The sequence below is a fragment of the Somniosus microcephalus genome, chromosome 11 (genome assembly GCF_052327205.1).
Source record: "Somniosus microcephalus isolate GS21.2 chromosome 11, FLI_Smic_1.0, whole genome shotgun sequence".
NCBI lineage: Eukaryota > Metazoa > Chordata > Chondrichthyes > Squaliformes > Somniosidae > Somniosus > Somniosus microcephalus.
Window position 1 is genome coordinate 95,168,472 of NC_140997.1, and position 16,980 is coordinate 95,185,451.

The 16,980-nt window shown below is 49.0% G+C and overlaps 1 protein-coding gene across 4 annotated transcripts in view; it reads left to right on the forward strand.

The window, feature by feature from the left end:
- Positions 1-16,980, forward strand: part of rsph10b (radial spoke head 10 homolog B) — an 80,673-nt gene that overhangs the window by 16,023 nt on the left and 47,670 nt on the right. For 3 of the 4 annotated variants that reach the window (XM_086001109.1, XM_086001112.1, XM_086001111.1), the window contains exons 9-11: positions 1,218-1,328; positions 6,519-6,643; positions 8,767-8,956. In XM_086001109.1, the coding sequence (XP_085857235.1) occupies positions 1,218-1,328; positions 6,519-6,643; positions 8,767-8,956 (426 nt within the window). The remainder of the gene's footprint in view (positions 1-1,217; positions 1,329-6,518; positions 6,644-8,766; positions 8,957-16,980) is intronic. The other variant, XM_086001110.1, reaches the window with a different exon arrangement.

A 16,980-nucleotide genomic window follows, 5' to 3' on the forward strand; every position in this document is an offset into this window, starting at 1 on the left:
ACCTAGCACAAAGGAAGATGGTTCTGGTTGTTGGAGGTCAATCATCACAGCCCCAGGACATTGCTGCAGGAGTTACTCAGGGAGGCGTCCTAGGCCTAATCATCTTCAGCTGCTTCATCAATAACCTTCTCTCCATCATAAGGTCAGAAGTGGGGATGTTCGCTGATGATTGCACAGTGTTCAGTTCCATTTGCAACTCCTCGGATAATGAAGCAGTCCATGCCCGCATGCAGCAAGACCTGGACAACATTCAGGCTTGGGCTGATAAGTGGCAAGTAACATTTGCGCCACACAAGTGCCAGGCAATGACTATCTCCAAAAACCGAGTGTCTAACCACCGCCCCCTGACATTTAACGGCATTACCATTGCCGAATCCCCCACCATCAACATCCTGGGGGTCACCGTTGATCAGAAACTTAACTGGACCAGCCACATAAATACTGTGGCCACATGAGCAACTCAGAGACTGGGTATTCTACGGCGAGTGTCTCACCTCCTGACTCCCCAAAGCCTTTCCACCATCTACAAGGCACAAGTAAGGAGTGTGACGTAATACGCTCTACTTGCCTGGATGAGTGCAGCTCCAACACTTAAGAAGCTCAACACTATCCAGGACAAAGCAGCCCGCTTGATTGGCACCCCATCCACCACCTTAAACATTCACTCCCTCCACCACCGGCCTACCGTGGCTGCACTGTGTACCATCTACAAGATGCACTGCAGCAACTTGCCAATGCTTCTTCTACAGCACCTCCCAAACCTGCGACCTCTACCACCTAGAAGGACAAGGGCAGCAGGTGCATGGGAACACCATCATGCAAGTTCCCCTCCAAGTCACACACCATCCTGACTTAGAAGTATATCACCGTTCCTTCATCGTCGCTGGGTCAAAATCCTGGAACTCCCTCCCTGACAGCACTGTGGGAGTACCTTCACCGCACGGACTGCAGCAGTTCAAGAAGGTAGCTCACCACCACCTTCTCAGGGCAATTAGGGACGGGCAATAAATGCTGGCATTACCAGCTACGCCAACATCCCATGAACGAATAAAAAGAAATTAAAATTAGTTTAGGTTATTTTTGTCCCATTTAAAAATGTTTAATTTAATTTTCAAAAAATTACTTTTTTATTTTAAATGTTTAATTAAGGGTATTGTAATTAATTTTGAACCTGTGATTATTTATTTTTATTTGTGTTGTGAAATTGTATTTATTAGGTGATTTTTATTATGCTTGTGGGGATTCCATACGTAAATGGAATTCCCCCTTTGTCCAGGGATGCATGGCAGGCCCAGGACCACTAGAGTCCGAAACTCTGGAGACAACAGGTAAGTACAGAGTTTTCTTGTGGTTTGGATGCGTACACAGGCGGCAAGCCTCCGATCGCAATTTCCAAGCCTTTATTTTCAAACCACTATATAACCACAATTTGTAACCCCCTTCCCCCTTGTAATGAAATCTGTTTGTCTTGATCCTGTATTCGTTTTGCACTCATGTATATTACCCTCCCCCACTGTGTATAGTTTCACTTCCTCTTTCCCGACTATCCTGGGAGGTTCCAGATCTTGGCTCTTGGCTCCGCCCCTGACTTCTCTTACATAAAGATCCCAGGATCTGTATGACTCATTCCTGTGAACCAGTCGGCGTGTTGAGATGTTAGCTCTGATCTTAGTGATTAAAAGCCAACTTGTTTAAGTCTATAACTTCTAGTTTTGTGGTTATTGAAGGCCCATCAATTTTAATCACTAAAGAACACTAGGATGGATCGACTCCTAAAACCAGAGCGTCTGGACTTGGATCCACATTCTGCTGAAGCATCAAATCAATTTGGACACTGGCTCAAATGCTTTGAACTCTTCGCGGGGGCCTCATCCGCTAGCGAGGTAGATAAACTGAGTCTACTGACTACTCGCGTAAGTCATCGGATTTATTTGTTCATCCGGGACGCCACCTCTTACACGGAGGCCATCACTATCCTGAAGGCCCAATACCAGAGGCCGGTAAACGAAGTGTACGCCAGACATCTGCTGGCTACACGCAGGCAGCGACCAGAGGAATCAATGGACGATTTCTTACAGGGCCTAAAGGACCTGGTCCGGGACTGTAACTGCAAGGCCGTGACGGCCAACGCGTACTCTGACGAATTGGTCTGCGATTCCTTCATCACGGGCCTCAAATCGAATTATATCCGGCAGAGACTGCTGGAGAAGGAGGTCCTGGACTTAAAAAAGGCAGTGGCCACTGCGCGATCGTTGGACGTGGCTCAGAAAAACTTTGACTCTTATTCTTCCGGCCATGCGGCCCTCACCGCCTCGTGCGCGCCGAGGGGGCCGCCATCTTGGAATCAGCCATCTTCCCCATCCAGGTCTCAGACCAGCTCTACGCCGCCGGAGTCCCCACACAGAAGTTCACCCAGGAGTCCTACTACAGCGGCAATGTCTCGAGGCCCGAAATGCTACTTCTGCGGCCAGGCCAAGCACCCCAGACAACGATGCCCAGCGAAGGACGCTACATGCTTCAAATGTAAGAAAAAGGGGCATTTTAGCAAAGTCTGCAGGGGGAATCCGATTTCCAACTCCGTCACCGCCTCGTGCGTGCCGTGCGGGCCGCCATCTTGGGATCCGCCATCTTTTCCCGACTCAACGGCCGCCCAGGGCCCAACAGTGGCTTCGATCACGGTGGATCAATCTAGGCCACACCCGTTGACAAAATCCATGATGGACATACAGGTAAACGGGAATTTAACGAAATGTTTAATTGACTGTGGGAGGACCGAGAGTTTTATCCACCCTAGCCTGGTACGGCGGCACTCATTAACGGTAACCCCTACACGGAGCAGAATTGCTATGGCTGCTAAGCCCCACACTTCGGACATTTTGGGCTACTGTGTGGTAACACTGACTGTAAAAGGCACGGACTACAAGGATTTTAAACTCCTCGTGATGCCAGAACTCTGTGTTAATGTAATCTTGGGCCTGGACTTCCAGTGCCACCACGAAAGTGTCACGCTAGCATATGGCGGGTCCCAGCCGCCACTCAGTCTGTGGCCTATCAACCTTAAAAATCAGCCCGCCCTCTTTATTCGCTAATCTCGCTCCGAACTGTAGGCCCATAGCGACCAAAAGTAGACGGTACAGTCTGGAAGACAGACACTTTATCAAGGCGGAAGTGGACAGACTACTGCGGGAAGGCATTATTGAATGCAGTACCAGCCCGTGGCGTGCCCAAGTAGTCATAGTTAAAAATAGCGAAAAGAAACGGATGGTAATTGACTACAGCCAGACTGTTAATATTTATACCCAGCTGGACGCCTACCCTTTACCCCGCATATCAGAAATGGTCAACCAGATTGCGCAATACCGAGTCTTCTCGACTATCGACCTCAAATCCGCGTATCACCAGCTCCCCATTAGAACAGAGGACCGCCCATACACCGCCTTAGAGGCGAACGGGCGCCTCTACCATTTTCTCAGAGTGCCCTTCGGGGTAACAAATGGGGTCTCGGTCTTCCAATGTGAGATGGACCGCATGGTTGACGAGAATAAACTACAAGCTACCTACCCCTATCTGGACAATGTCACTATCTGCGGGCACAACCAGCAAGACCACGATCTAAATCTTGCGAGATTTTTAAAAACTGCCGTAAAGCTGAATCTAACCTACAACGAAGACAAATGTGTCTTCAACACAACCCGTCTCTCTATCCTCGGCTGTGTGGTGGAAGATGGGGTAATTGGACCGGACCCTGACCGATTACGCCCCCTAAAGGAACTGCCCCTGCCACACAATCCCAAAGCTTTAAAAAGGTGCCTGGGATTTTTTTCGTATTATGCCCAATGGGTGCCCAATTACTCTGATAAGGCCCGACCCCTCATTAAATCGACGTCCTTCCCACTATCAGCTGAAGCTCGGGAGGCTTTCACCAGTATTAAACAGGACATTGAAAGGGCTGCAGTGTGTGCAGTGGACGAATGCATTCCCTTTCAAGTTGAAAGCGATGCGTCAGACTTTGCCTTAGCTGCAACCCTCAATCAGGCTGGGAGACCTGTGGCCTTCTTCTCCCGAACCCTTCAGGGACCTGAAATCAGGCACTCTTCTGTCGAGAAGGAGGCACAGGCTATAGTGGAGGCAGTGCGGCACTGGAGACACTACCTAGCCGGCAAACGTTTCTCCCTGCTCACCGACCAGCGGTCGGTGGCTTTCATGTTTAATAACAAAACAAAGGGGGAAAATCAAGAATGACAAAATACTCAGGTGGTGGATCGAACTATCCACGTTCGACTATGATATTATGTGCAGGCCGGGAGCCCTTAATGAACCCCCAGACGCCCTATCGCGGGGAATGTGTGCCAGCATTCATACGGACAAATTACAGGGTCTCCACAACGACCTCTGTCACCCAGGGGTCACCCGACTATACCATTTTATAAAGTCCCGCAATCTGCCCCACTCCATCGAGGAGGTCAGGGCAATGACCAGAGCCTGCCGCATCTGTGCGGAATGCAAGCCTCGTTTCTACAGGCCTGACCGTGCACACCTTATCAAAGCCACATGGCCATTCGAGCGCCTAAGTCTGGACTTCAAGGGACCCCTTCCCTCTGCCGACCGTAACGTATACTTCCTCAATATCATTGATAAATATTCCCGCTTCCCCTTCGCCATTCCCTGCCCAGACATGACCAGTGCCACGGTCATCAAGTGTCTCTGTAATCTATTCTGCATGTTTGGCATGCCGAACTACATACACAGCGATAGGGGGACGTCATTCATGAGTGACGAGCTGCGCCAGTTCTTGCTCTCGAAGGGGATAGCCACTAGCAGAACCACTAGCTACAACCCCCGGGGTAATGGGCAAGTGGAAAGGGAGAATGCTACTGTTTGGAAGGCTGTCACGTTAGTCTTAAAGTCAAAAGGCCTTCCGACCTCCCGCTGGCAGGAAGTCCTCCCAGACGTGCTCCACTCCATAAGGTCTCTGTTATGTACTGCCACTAACGCTACCCCTCACGAAAAGATGTTCGTTTTCCCCCGGAAATCCACCTCGGGCATATCTCTACCCGCGTGGCTGACGTCTCCGGGGACAGTACTATTGCGGAAGCACATGAGAGGCCATAAAACGGACCCCCTTGTGGAAAAGGTACAGCTCCTCCATGCAAAACCTCAGTACGCCTATATCGAATACTCTGACGGGCGAGAGGACACTGTTTCCATAAAAGACCTCGCTCCCTCGGGGAGCGGAGAGAACGATGAGAGACTACCCGATGAAGACCTACACTACAAAGAGACAGGACGCCCAGAGGTATCAATACCCAACTTTAACCTGGAGGACACTGCAGATAACCTGGAAGACACTGCGGAGGCCCGGACAGCGGAGGAACCAGAATCCACTCCCCTAGAGGCACCCCAACCGGCTTTGCGCCGATCACTGAGAACTGCAAAACCTCCTGACAGACTCACTTATACCAACTTTTAAGAAACATCACCCCGATGGACTAAATCTATAGAAGGGGTGAATGTAATGAAATCTGTTTGTCTTGATCCTGTATTCATTTTGCACTCGTGTATATTACCCTCCCCCACTGTGTATAGTTTCACTTCCTCTTTCCCGACTAACCTGGGAGGTTCCAGGTCTTGGCTCTTGGCTCCGCCCCTGACTTCTCTTACATAAAGATCCCAGGATCTGTATGACTCATTCCTGTGAACCAGTCGGCGTGTTGAGATGTTAGCTCTGATCTTAGTGATTAAAAGCCAACTTGTTTAAGTCTATAACTTCTAGTTTTGTGGTTATTGAAGGCCCATCACCCCTATCATACTGTTGGCAAGTATTTCCAAAGTGCTTTAAAAACGAAACTACGGGCATGAATTTGTAGCAAACTTGTGCCATAGTAATGGCGTATCTACAGCGTACGGCATTATTATTATGGTGCAGAAATTACGCATGACTGACTTCTGCCATTACATGCGCTACATCTACCAGTTTACCAGTTCGGTGCTGAGAATCCAGCGCAGGAGGTAGCAGGCATGGAGTGCAGCTTCTAGGGGGTTGCGGCATCAGAGTTGCCAAATCTTGCAGCAGCTGGTGGGGAAGAGAGGTGTGTCCAGAAGCAAAGCGGGCAGGGCCAGTAGCGGTGGGGAAAGTGTTGGACTTGAAAAAGCAATGGAAGAAGAAAATGAAACCAGAGAAAACTTACTTGCAGGTTGAAAAATGTTTGAAGGACCAGTCACATAGGAGAATTTACAATGACAGCTAAATATGTGTGGAATAGTGCTATATCCCCACCTAGCGTCAGGAGGGCTGAAATGTAAGTATATAATTATATAGATACCTTACAGTTTAAGATGAAGACCCAGGTGTGACACACAGGTGTAATGGAAATAGCGTGATGTGACCATGCTGTAAGGATAGGAAGTCCCTGCTGTACATAAAACTTTATAATATATGTACACAGATATGTAACAATAATAAAGGGTTTAAAAATCAGTAAAAAGGAATAAATGTTCAATATTTCTTTCTATGATAGGTAATATCAAAGCAAGTGGTTCAAAGGGTGTCATTAAATCAGTTCTGGAACATAACGTGCAGCTTGATATTGCTTCACTTTTGGAGAAGATCCGAGAGGAAAACAGACAAAACGAGCTTGTGCAGGTAAACAGAAACTCCATCAGATTAGAGAATGCAGCACCTAAACCACTACCAACCTGAAATGAAGCTTTATTGATTTAATATAAATATTGGCATCAAAATTACTGGATACGGTGAACATGCCCGATCGCAGATACACGCTTCCCCGATAATTCAAGGCCCGGCCTGCCCACATGCGGCCTGACTTGAACAACGCATGCAAGGCACCAAATGCACAGATACCTGGTTCCCTTCTTTTGGCTGGCCTTTTCTCCATGGGTGAAGAGAGTGATATGCCAGTACAGTAATCCCAGTCCCCATTACTGTCTCCAGCACCCCCAACTCCTGTGGCTGGACCCGCCATCATCTCATGGGCCTTGGGCCACCAGTCTCCCTCTCCGTAGCCTTTCCCCACCAGTCTCCCTCTCCATAGCCTTGGCCCACCAGTCTCCCTCTCCGTAGCCTTTCCCCACCAGTCTCCCTCTCCATAGCCTTGGCCCACCAGTCTCCCTCTCCATAGCCTTGGCCCACCAGTCTCCCTCTCCGTAGCCTTTCCCCACCAGTCTCCCTCTCCATAGCCTTTCCCCACCAGTCTCCCTCTCCGTAGCCTTTCCCCACCAGTCTCCCTCTCCGTAGCCTTTCCCCACCAGTCTCCCTCTCCGTAGCCTTTCCCCACCAGTCTCCCTCTCCGTAGCCTTTCCCCACCAGTCTCCCTCTCCGTAGCCTTGGCCCACCAGTCTCCCTCTCCGTAGCCTTGGCCCACCAGTCTCCCTCTCCGTAGCCTTGGCCCACCAGTCTCCCTCTCCGTAGCCTTTCCCCACCAGTCTCCCTCGCCGTAGCCTTTCCCCAGCAGTCTCCCTCTCCGTAGCCTTTCCCCACCAGTCTCCCTCTCCATAGCCTTGGCCCACCAGTCTCCCTCTCCGTAGCCTTTCCCCACCAGTCTCCCTCGCCGTAGCCTTTCCCCAGCAGTCTCCCTCTCCGTAGCCTTTCCCCACCAGTCTCCCTCTCCATAGCCTTGGCCCACCAGTCTCCCTCTCCGTAGCCTTTCCCCACCAGTCTCCCTCTCCGTAGCCTTTCCCCACCAGTCTCCCTCTCCGTAGCCTTTCCCCACCAGTCTCCCTCTCCATAGCCTTTCCCCACCAGTCTCCCGTAGCCTTTCCCCACCAGTCTCCCTCTCCGTAGCCTTGGCCCACCAGTCTCCCTCTCCATAGCCTTTCCCCACCAGTCTCCCTCTCCATAGCCTTGGCGCACCAGTCTCCCTCTCCATAGCCTTGGCCCACCAGTCTCTCTCTCCATAGCCTTGGCCCACCAGCTCCCTCTCCGTAGCCTTTCCCCACCAGTCTCCCTCTCCATATCTTTTCCCCACCAGTCTCCCTCTCCATAGCCTTGGCCCACCGGGCTCACTCACTATAGCCATTTTGTTGTTTTCCCGCCTACCCAAAGTGCCTGCAGCCTTTCTGTCCCTGGCCTTCTCTTCTTTCATAGCCTCAGCTTTCCCGCTCTTCTGGACTCGCCCACTCTCATCTGCTCCTCGGACCTAGATGCAGACCCAGCGCTCTGTTTCTCACTCCAGTCTTGGACTGTGTCTGCTGTGCTGTCTGCTCACTCTCACCTGGCAGTTTGCATTTACAATATTAGAATCATTTACTATCGGGCATTTATATAACAATGCATCATATTGAAATCATAGCAACCCATTGGGTATTTAGAAAATAATCTTATTAATACTTAATGGGTGTTTATACACAAAACCTACTGGGATCATTCAAATACTGAAGATAGATGTATGAATTATTTGTTGGATGCTTTATAATCATTCACAGCATTGGAGTTATTTATCGATTTGGTTCCTATATAAGTTAAAAGAAACATTTTACCCATCTTATCCTACATATTTGATTGGTCTGTGCTAATCATGTGCTTGTTAATGAATTGTCATTCTTCAGTTACCAAGGAACAATTCCTGTGTTTCTGGCCCAACTCCCACTCCGCAGCCAACTATCCGCCTCTCTCCTTCTCACCCTAGGACTCAGCCCCACACTCGCTCCTAGCCCTCACCTCACCACAATCGCCACTCAAATGTATTTTAAAAAATTACTTTATTAGAATTCAGTCACGTGATTTTAGATTTTGGTTTTTTTGTGCAGTTAGAGTACGCTACTCTCCGAAATCTGACAGAATTGAAGAAAATGTACAGTTTCTACAGTTGTCTGGGACATCAGCAATCGCTGGATAATACGTTCTTAATGAGCAAACTTCAGTTCTGGCGTTTTCTGAAAGACTGTAAATTTCACCATTACGGCCTGAGCCTGGCTAACATGGATAGGATCCTTCATGGTAATTACATCTCCTTCAGAGCACATACCAAAGTTCTTTTACTCAGTTTTTCTGGATGATAATACTGATGTGATGGAGCCAAAAAATAGCCTTTCCAGGCAGCCAATTACTCTTTAAGAAAGATTGCATTGCTAGATAGAATTGAATGAGAAAATAATTTGTGTTCAAAATTATGAGGGGTTTTGACAGAGTAAATAAGAAGAAACTGTTTCCACTGGCTGGAGTGCCAGTAACCAGACGACACAGATTTAAAATAATTGCCAAAAAAACCAGAGGGGAGATGAGTAGAATTTTTTTTTTATGCAGCAAGTTGTTATTGATCTGGAATGCACTGTCAGATCATAAAAGGTGGTGGAAACAGATTCAATAGTAACTTTCAAAAGGGAATTGGATATATACTTGAAAAGGAAAAATTTGCAGGGCTATGGGGAAAGAGCGGGGCGAGTGTGATTAATTAGAGAACTCTTTCAAAGAGCCGGCACAGGCATGATGGGCCGACTGGCCTCCTTCTGTGCTCTATGATTCTATGACTGCGACCTAAGCTTAAAGTAATGGACTGTCAAGGTAACCAATTACTCTGAGAGGTTGCTCACTAGATAGCTTTGAATGCAAACACTGAGAAATGGATAAGAAACTGGCTGAGGGATAGGAAGCAACAGGTGCTTGTTTGGGGAATGATGTCAGGATGGGAAGGGCCTAAATCAGACCAGTTGAGTGCAAGTCAGAGGGTGTCATGCTAAAGATGTATAGACTATGGTTAGACTGCACCTTGAATACTGGTCCCGTTTTGGTCACGGAGACACATTCACGCTCTGCAGATAGTGCAAGCAAGAGATATAAGGCGGATCCCTAGCATTGAAGGACGGAAGCATGGGGAAATAGTGTAGAAACTTGGACTTTTCAGCGTTGAAATGAGATGACTAAGAAAGGGGATCGTATAGATGTATATAAGAACATAAGAAATAGGAGCAGGAGTAGGCTATTTGGCCTTTCGAGCCTGCTCTGCCATTCAGTAAGATCACGGCTGATCTTCTACCTCATCTCCACTTTCCTGCACTATCCCCAGATCCCTTGATTCCCTTAATATTCAAAAATCTATCGATCTCTGTCTTGAATATACTCAACGACTGAGCCTCAACAGCCCTTTGGGGTAGAGAATTCCAAAGATTCACCACCCTCTGAGTGAAGAAATTTCTCCTCATCTCAGTCTCAAATGGCCAACACCTTATTCTGAGACTGTGACCCCTGGTTCTAAACTCCCCAGCCAGGGGACACATCCTCCCTGCATCTACCCTGTCAAGTCCTGTAAGAATTTTGTATGCTTCAGTGAGATCACCTCTCATTCTTCTAAACTCTAGAGAATATAGGCCTAGTCTACTCAATTAAGGGAACGGTAGCGTAATGGTAATGTCACTGGGCTAGTAATCCAGAGGCCTGGACTAATGATCCAGAGACGTGAGTTCAAATCCCACCACGGCAGCTGGGGAATTTAAATTCAATTAAATAAATCTGGAATGAAAAGCTAGTATCAGTAATGGTAACCATGAAACTATCGGATTGTCGTAAAAACCCATCTGGTTCACTAATGTCCTTTAGGGAAGGAAATCTGCCGTCCTTACCTGGTCTGGCCTATATGTGACTCCAGACCCACAGCAATATGGTTGACTCTTAACTGCCCTCTGAAATGGCCTAGCAAGCCACTCAGTTGTAACTAATCACGAAACAAAATAATAAGAATGAAACCGGATGGACCACCCGGCATCGACCTTGGCACCGGCAATGGCACACCCAGCCCAATCAACCCTGCAAAGTCCTCCTCACCAACATCTGGGGACTTGTGCCAAGATTGGGAGAGCTGTCCCACAGACTAGTCAAGCAACAGCCTGACATAGTCATACTCACACAATCATACCTTTCAGCCAATGTCCCAAACTCCTCCATCACCACCCCTGGGTACGTCCTGTCCCACTGGCAGGACAGACTCACCAGGGGTGGCGGCACAGCGGTATACAGTCGGGAAGGAGTGGCCCTGGGAGTCCTCAACATTGACTCCGGACCCCATAAAGTCTCATGGTTTCAGGTCAAGCATGGACAAGGAAACCTCCTGCTGATTACCACCTACCACCCTCAGCTGATAAATCAGTACTCCTCCAGGTTGAACACTACTTGGAAGTAGCACTGAGGGTAGCAAGGGCACAGAAAGTACTCTGGGTGGGGGACTTCAATGTCCATCACCAAGAGTGGCTCGGTAGCACCACTACTGGCCGAGTCCTGAAGGATATAGCTGCCAGTCTGGGCCTGCGACAGGTGGTGAGTGAACCAACACGAGGGCAAAACCTACTTGACTTCGTCCTCACCAGTCTACCTGTCGCAGATGCATCTGTTCATGACAGCATTGGTAACAGTGACCACTGCACAGTCATTGTGGAGACGAAGTCCCGTCTTCACACTGAAGACGCCCTCCATCATGTGTGGCACTACCACCGTGCTAAATGAGATAGATTCAGAACAGATCTAGCAGCTCAAAACTGGGATTTATCAGTTTTCAGTCCCATTAATTTGTCCTGTACTAATTTTTTACTAATAATTTCTTTCATTTCCTCATTCTCGCTAGACCCTTGGTTCTCCACTATTTCCGGGAAGTTTTTTGCATCTTCCGCCATGAAGACAGACACAAAGGGCTGGATTTTACTTACCGAGATGAGTTGGGGGCGGGACTGCTGCCTTCCGGGTTTTATTCCTGCCCCCAGTGCCGTCTGACGAACAGACGCTATTTTGCCCTGATTGGCCTTGTTAAGCCCGCCCTGCGGGCTTGCTGGCCAATTAAGGAAAGCCGGTGTCGGATGACATCAGTTGATGACGCTTCATCTGCCGGTTTCCTTAAAGGCATATGCACCACACTTGTTTGATAGATGATTTGTCAGTGTTTGACAGCATTGAGGTGCTGTCAAACACTGACAGTCACTGTACACAGGTGAGCCCTTGCACCCAGGCTTTCCAATTACTTACTCCTTAGGATAAAACAGATGGCAGCTGCAGCTGAGATTGCAGAAGCCATCTGTCACTTCTCCCGATGAGATGAGGCTACACAAACACTTCACAGCTTGTCACTGCAGAAACATCTAACCACATTAAAAATGACTTTCCCAACATTTCCTTACCTCTGATACTAACCATTGTCCCATTGCATCCTTCACACCACTTCTACAGCTGTCATCCAAAGACCAACATAACAACAGACTCACAGCACACCTCACTTACCCTGGCGAGGTTCCCCGACGTCGGGAAGCCCGCAGCAGTAGTCGAAAAATTGGGCAAAGCCTGTTAACAGGCAGTTAAGTGGCTATAATCCTCTTCCCGCCGCTAGGAGTTGGGTCCCTGCGTAAATCGGTGACCCAACTCCCGGGAAGATTGGTTGGAGGCGGGTTGGAAGCGGGTTCGGGACCCGCTCCCATTCTTTTGGACTTTCCCAGCAGACCCGCCTCCTCAGGGCTGGTAAAGTCCAGCCCAAAGTATTTGTTTAATTTCTCTGCCATTTCCTTATTCCCCCATTATAATTTCTCCTGTATCAGCCTGTAAGGGACCCACATTTACTTTTGCTAATCTTTTCCTTTTTACATACCTATAGAAGATTTTACAATCTGTTTTTATGTCTCTTGCTAGTTTACTCTTATATTCTATTTTCCCTTTCTTGGTCCTCCTTTGCTGAATTCTAAAATCCTCTCAATCCTCAGGCTTACTACTCTTTTTGGCAACATTATAAGCCTCTTCATTTGATCTAATACTATCTTTAACTTCTCTTGTTAGCCACGGTTGGACCACTTTTCCTGTGGGGTTTTTGTGCCTTACAGGAATGTATATTTATTGTAAATTATGTATTAATTTTTTTAATGCTAGCCATTGCTTGTCTACCGTCATACCTTTTAATGTAGTTACCCAATCTAACGTAGCCAACTCGCCCCTCATACCTACGTAGTTTGCTTTGTTTAGATTTAAGACCCTTGTTGCGGATTTAACTAAATCACTTTCAAACTCATTATAAAATCCTATCATATTATGGTCACTCTTCCCTAAAGGCCCCTTTACTACAAGGTTATTAATTAACCTTTTCTCATTGCACAATACTAGATCTAAAATAGCCTGTTCCTTAATTGGTTCCTCAACATACTGATCTAGAAAACTATCTTGCATACATTCCATGAATTCGTCCTCCACACTATTACTGCAAATTTGGTTTGCCCAGTCTATATGTAGATTAAAATCCCCCATGATTACTGTACTACCCTTGTTATGCGCCTCTAATTTCCTGATTTATACTCTGCCCTACATTACAAATACTGTTTGGGGGCCCATAAACAACTCCCACCAATGTTTTCTGCCCCTTGCTGTTTCTTAGCTCCACCCAAACTGATTGTACTTCTTGATTTTCAGAGCTAAGAACCTTTGGGGGAGAAATTCAGTATCGCCCTGTTTGGGGCGCCGTTATCGGCCGTGCGCATAATTTAGTGCCTGGCGCTAATTATCGCCTCCAACGGCAAACTTGGCTTTTATCGCCCCTGGAGGTGATTGGAGCGCTAAATCAGGCGCAACATACCTCTCTTAAGGCGCTAAGGCCGAGGAGCGAGACGCTACCTCAGAGTGCGGGCGCAGCACAGGTGCTGTCAAGTTACCGATTGAACACAGACACACTGGCACCGGCCAGTTCTTAAAGGGGAGGGTCGATCTTGCTCTCCAGCCACACCCTGCTCATTGGAGCCTTGAATCTCGGCCTGGACAGACCTGTGGCTAAATCATGCAGGCAAGGACTATGGAGAGGGCCAGGGAGCGAGCACAACGCTTCAGCGAGTGGGCCTTGGAGGCTGTGGTTGGCGCGGTGGAGCGCAGAAGATCTATACTGTACCCAGAGAGTGGCAGGAGGCTTTTGCCGCGCGAGTATAGAAGAGTGTGGAGGGAGGTGGCTCAGAGCGTCTCCTCAAGGAGCATGGTGCCCAGGACCCAAATCCAATGTAGAAAAAAGTTCAACGACCTCACTCGGGTCGTCAGGGTGAGTGGCTTCTTTTCAAAACCTCTCCATCCCTCCATCTCAACCTCACTCTATGGCCAGAGGGTCTTAAAAGCCCCAATGCCCAACACTCATCCAAGACCTATGGCCCTTTTATCAAACACACACGCACATTCCACACTTTGCATACAGTAAGGGCTATTCAACTATGGGATGCACATCAGGCAAGACCATGGCTGCGTACAGTAAGGGCTATTCAACTATGGGATGCACATCAATCCAACTTACTAAGTTGCTGCACTCATTTCTCCCTTGCTGCCACCCTGTCCTCACGCTAAAGCCACTCTTGTACCTCCCTGCTTTCAGCTGGTGATTCACCAGTTGAGGAGACGGGCCCTCAAGCTGCCAGGGGAGTGAAGCTGCAGGCGAGGAGGAAGAGGAAGCCGGAGCATCAGCACCACCCTCTCCCGAGGAAGCCCATGCCCACATTAGGAACACGCCTTCCCTGGAGGGGAGCAGGGGGGAAGTGTCTGATGAGGGTGAAGCTCCAGGACCTAGCGGGCTGCAGCAACGCGATGGGGGCAGGGAAGCTCGGGGGCACTTCTCCCTGGAGGGAGAGTAGGCCAGTGAGTCCTGCTGCACTGGATCCAGAGGAGGAGCGGCTCCTCGCTGAAATGAACACCCAGGCAGTGCACAGGCACACTGAGCTCATGGGTGCAGTGGGAAGGGTGACCGAATGCATTGAATTACTGGCAAGGAGTGTGGAGCACTTCGCAGTAGCACAGGCGGAAGCCACGCAATTCAGTTACTGGCTGCCATGAGCTCATCTCTGACTGTTCTCATGCAGACTCAGATTGAGGCCACGCAAGCACTGACTGCTGCCATCCTCGCTGGTTCGGACACATTTCCCCGTGGCTCTCACCGCGCTGCAGCAGGCCAGCAATCTGTGCTCCAGCAGGTTGCTCCAGATGCTGAAGTGCTGCCCCGTGGGAGTGCCAGTGTGTCGGTCGAGTAGGGAGTTGCTATCCTCTCTCAAGATGACAGCATTCCTGCTGCCACCACGGTCACTTCTCCACTGCACTTGCCACCGCCTGTAGGACAGACTGCTGCCGCCCATGCAGAGTTGGTGCAGTCTGCAGCCGGGCCCTCCAGACCCAGAGCTGGTCGAGGCCGTCCTTCAAGGGCATCTGCAGTCTCAGGTTGTGACAATCAGTAGCCTTCCACCAGCCTTGCTGCAGCCACTGGGGTCCCATTACGGAGGAGCAGTAGGGTGGGAAGGGGGGAAGTGCGCAAGGGAAGGAGATCACCCTCAAAGGGCAACAAGTAGGAGGTGTGACAAAATGTTGTTCATTTTTTTATTAAAGGCCGAGGCTCGTGATCAAATTTTTGTTTAGTGTTTTGGGCATTATCTCCAGGTTGTGAGAGCCAATTATGTTAATTACTTTTTTTTGTGTTTCTTTCTATTAGTTTGTCATGCAGAAATGACACACACAAAGTTTGTAAAATAAAAAAGTTTTTGTATTCAAAATGTACATGTTTGGTCTTTGCAATCTGATGGGCCTTCAATAACCACAAAACTAGAAGTTATAGACTTAAACAAGTTGGCTTTTAATCACTAAGATCAGAGCTAACATCTCAACACGCCGACTGGTTCACAGGAATGAGTCATACAGATCCTGGGATCTTTATGTAAGAGAAGTCAGGGGCGGAGCCAAGAGCCAAGATCTGGAACCTCCCAGGTTAGTCGGGAAAGAGGAAGTGGAACTATACACAGTGGGGGAGGGTAATATACATGAGTGCAAAACGAATACAGGATCAAGGCAAACAGATTTCATTACATTCACCCCTTCTATAGATTTAGTCCATCGGGGTGATGTTTCTTAAAAGTTGGTATAAGTGGGTCTGTCAGGAGGTTTTGCAGTTCTCAGTGATCGGCGCAAAGCCGGTTGGGGTGCCTCTAGGGGAGTGGATTCTGGTTCCTCCGCTGTCCGGGCCTCCGCAGTGTCTTCCAGGTTATCTGCAGTGTCCTCCAGGTTAAAGTTGGGTATTGATACCTCTGGGCGTCCTGTCTCTTTGTAGTGTAGGTCTTCATCGGGTAGTCTCCCATCGTTCTCTCCGCTCCCCGAGGGAGCGAGGTCTTTTATGGAAACAGTGTCCTCTCGCCCGTCAGAGTATTCGATATAGGCGTACTGAGGTTTTGCATGGAGGAGCTGTACCTTTTCCACAAGGGGGTCTGTTTTATGGCCTCTCACGTGCTTCCGCAATAGTACTGTCCCCGGAGACGTCAGCCACGCGGGTAGAGATATGCCCGAGGTGGATTTCCGGGGGAAAACGAACATCTTTTCGTGAGGGGTAGCGTTAGTGGCAGTACATAACAGAGACCTTATGGAGTGGAGCACGTCTGGGAGGACTTCCTGCCAGCGGGAGGTCGGAAGGCCTTTTGACTAAGGCTAACATGACAGCCTTCCAAACAGTAGCATTCTCCCTTTCCACTTGCCCATTACCCCGGGGGTTGTAGCTAGTGGTTCTGCTAGTGGCTATCCCCTTCGAGAGCAAGAACTGGCGCAGCTCGTCACTCATGAATGACGTCCCCCTATCGCTGTGTATGTAGTTCGGCATGCCAAACATGCAGAATAGATTACAGGGACACTTGATGACCGTGGCACTGGTCATGTCTGGGCAGGGAATGGCGAAGGGGAAGCGGGAATATTCATCAATGATATTGAGGAAGTATACGTTACGGTCGGCAGAGGGAAGGGGTCCCTTGAAGCCCAGACTTAGGCGCTCGAATGGCCATGTGGCTTTGATAAGGTGTGCACGGTCAGGCCTGTAGAAACGAGGCTTGCATTCCGCACAGATGCGGCAGGCTCTGGTCATTGCCCTGACCTCCTCGATGGAGTGGGGCAGATTGCGGGACTTTATAAAATGGTATAGTCGGGTGACCCCTGGGTGACAGAGGTCGTTGTGGAGACCCTGTAATTTGTCCGTATAAATGCTGGCACACATTCCCTGCGATAGGGCG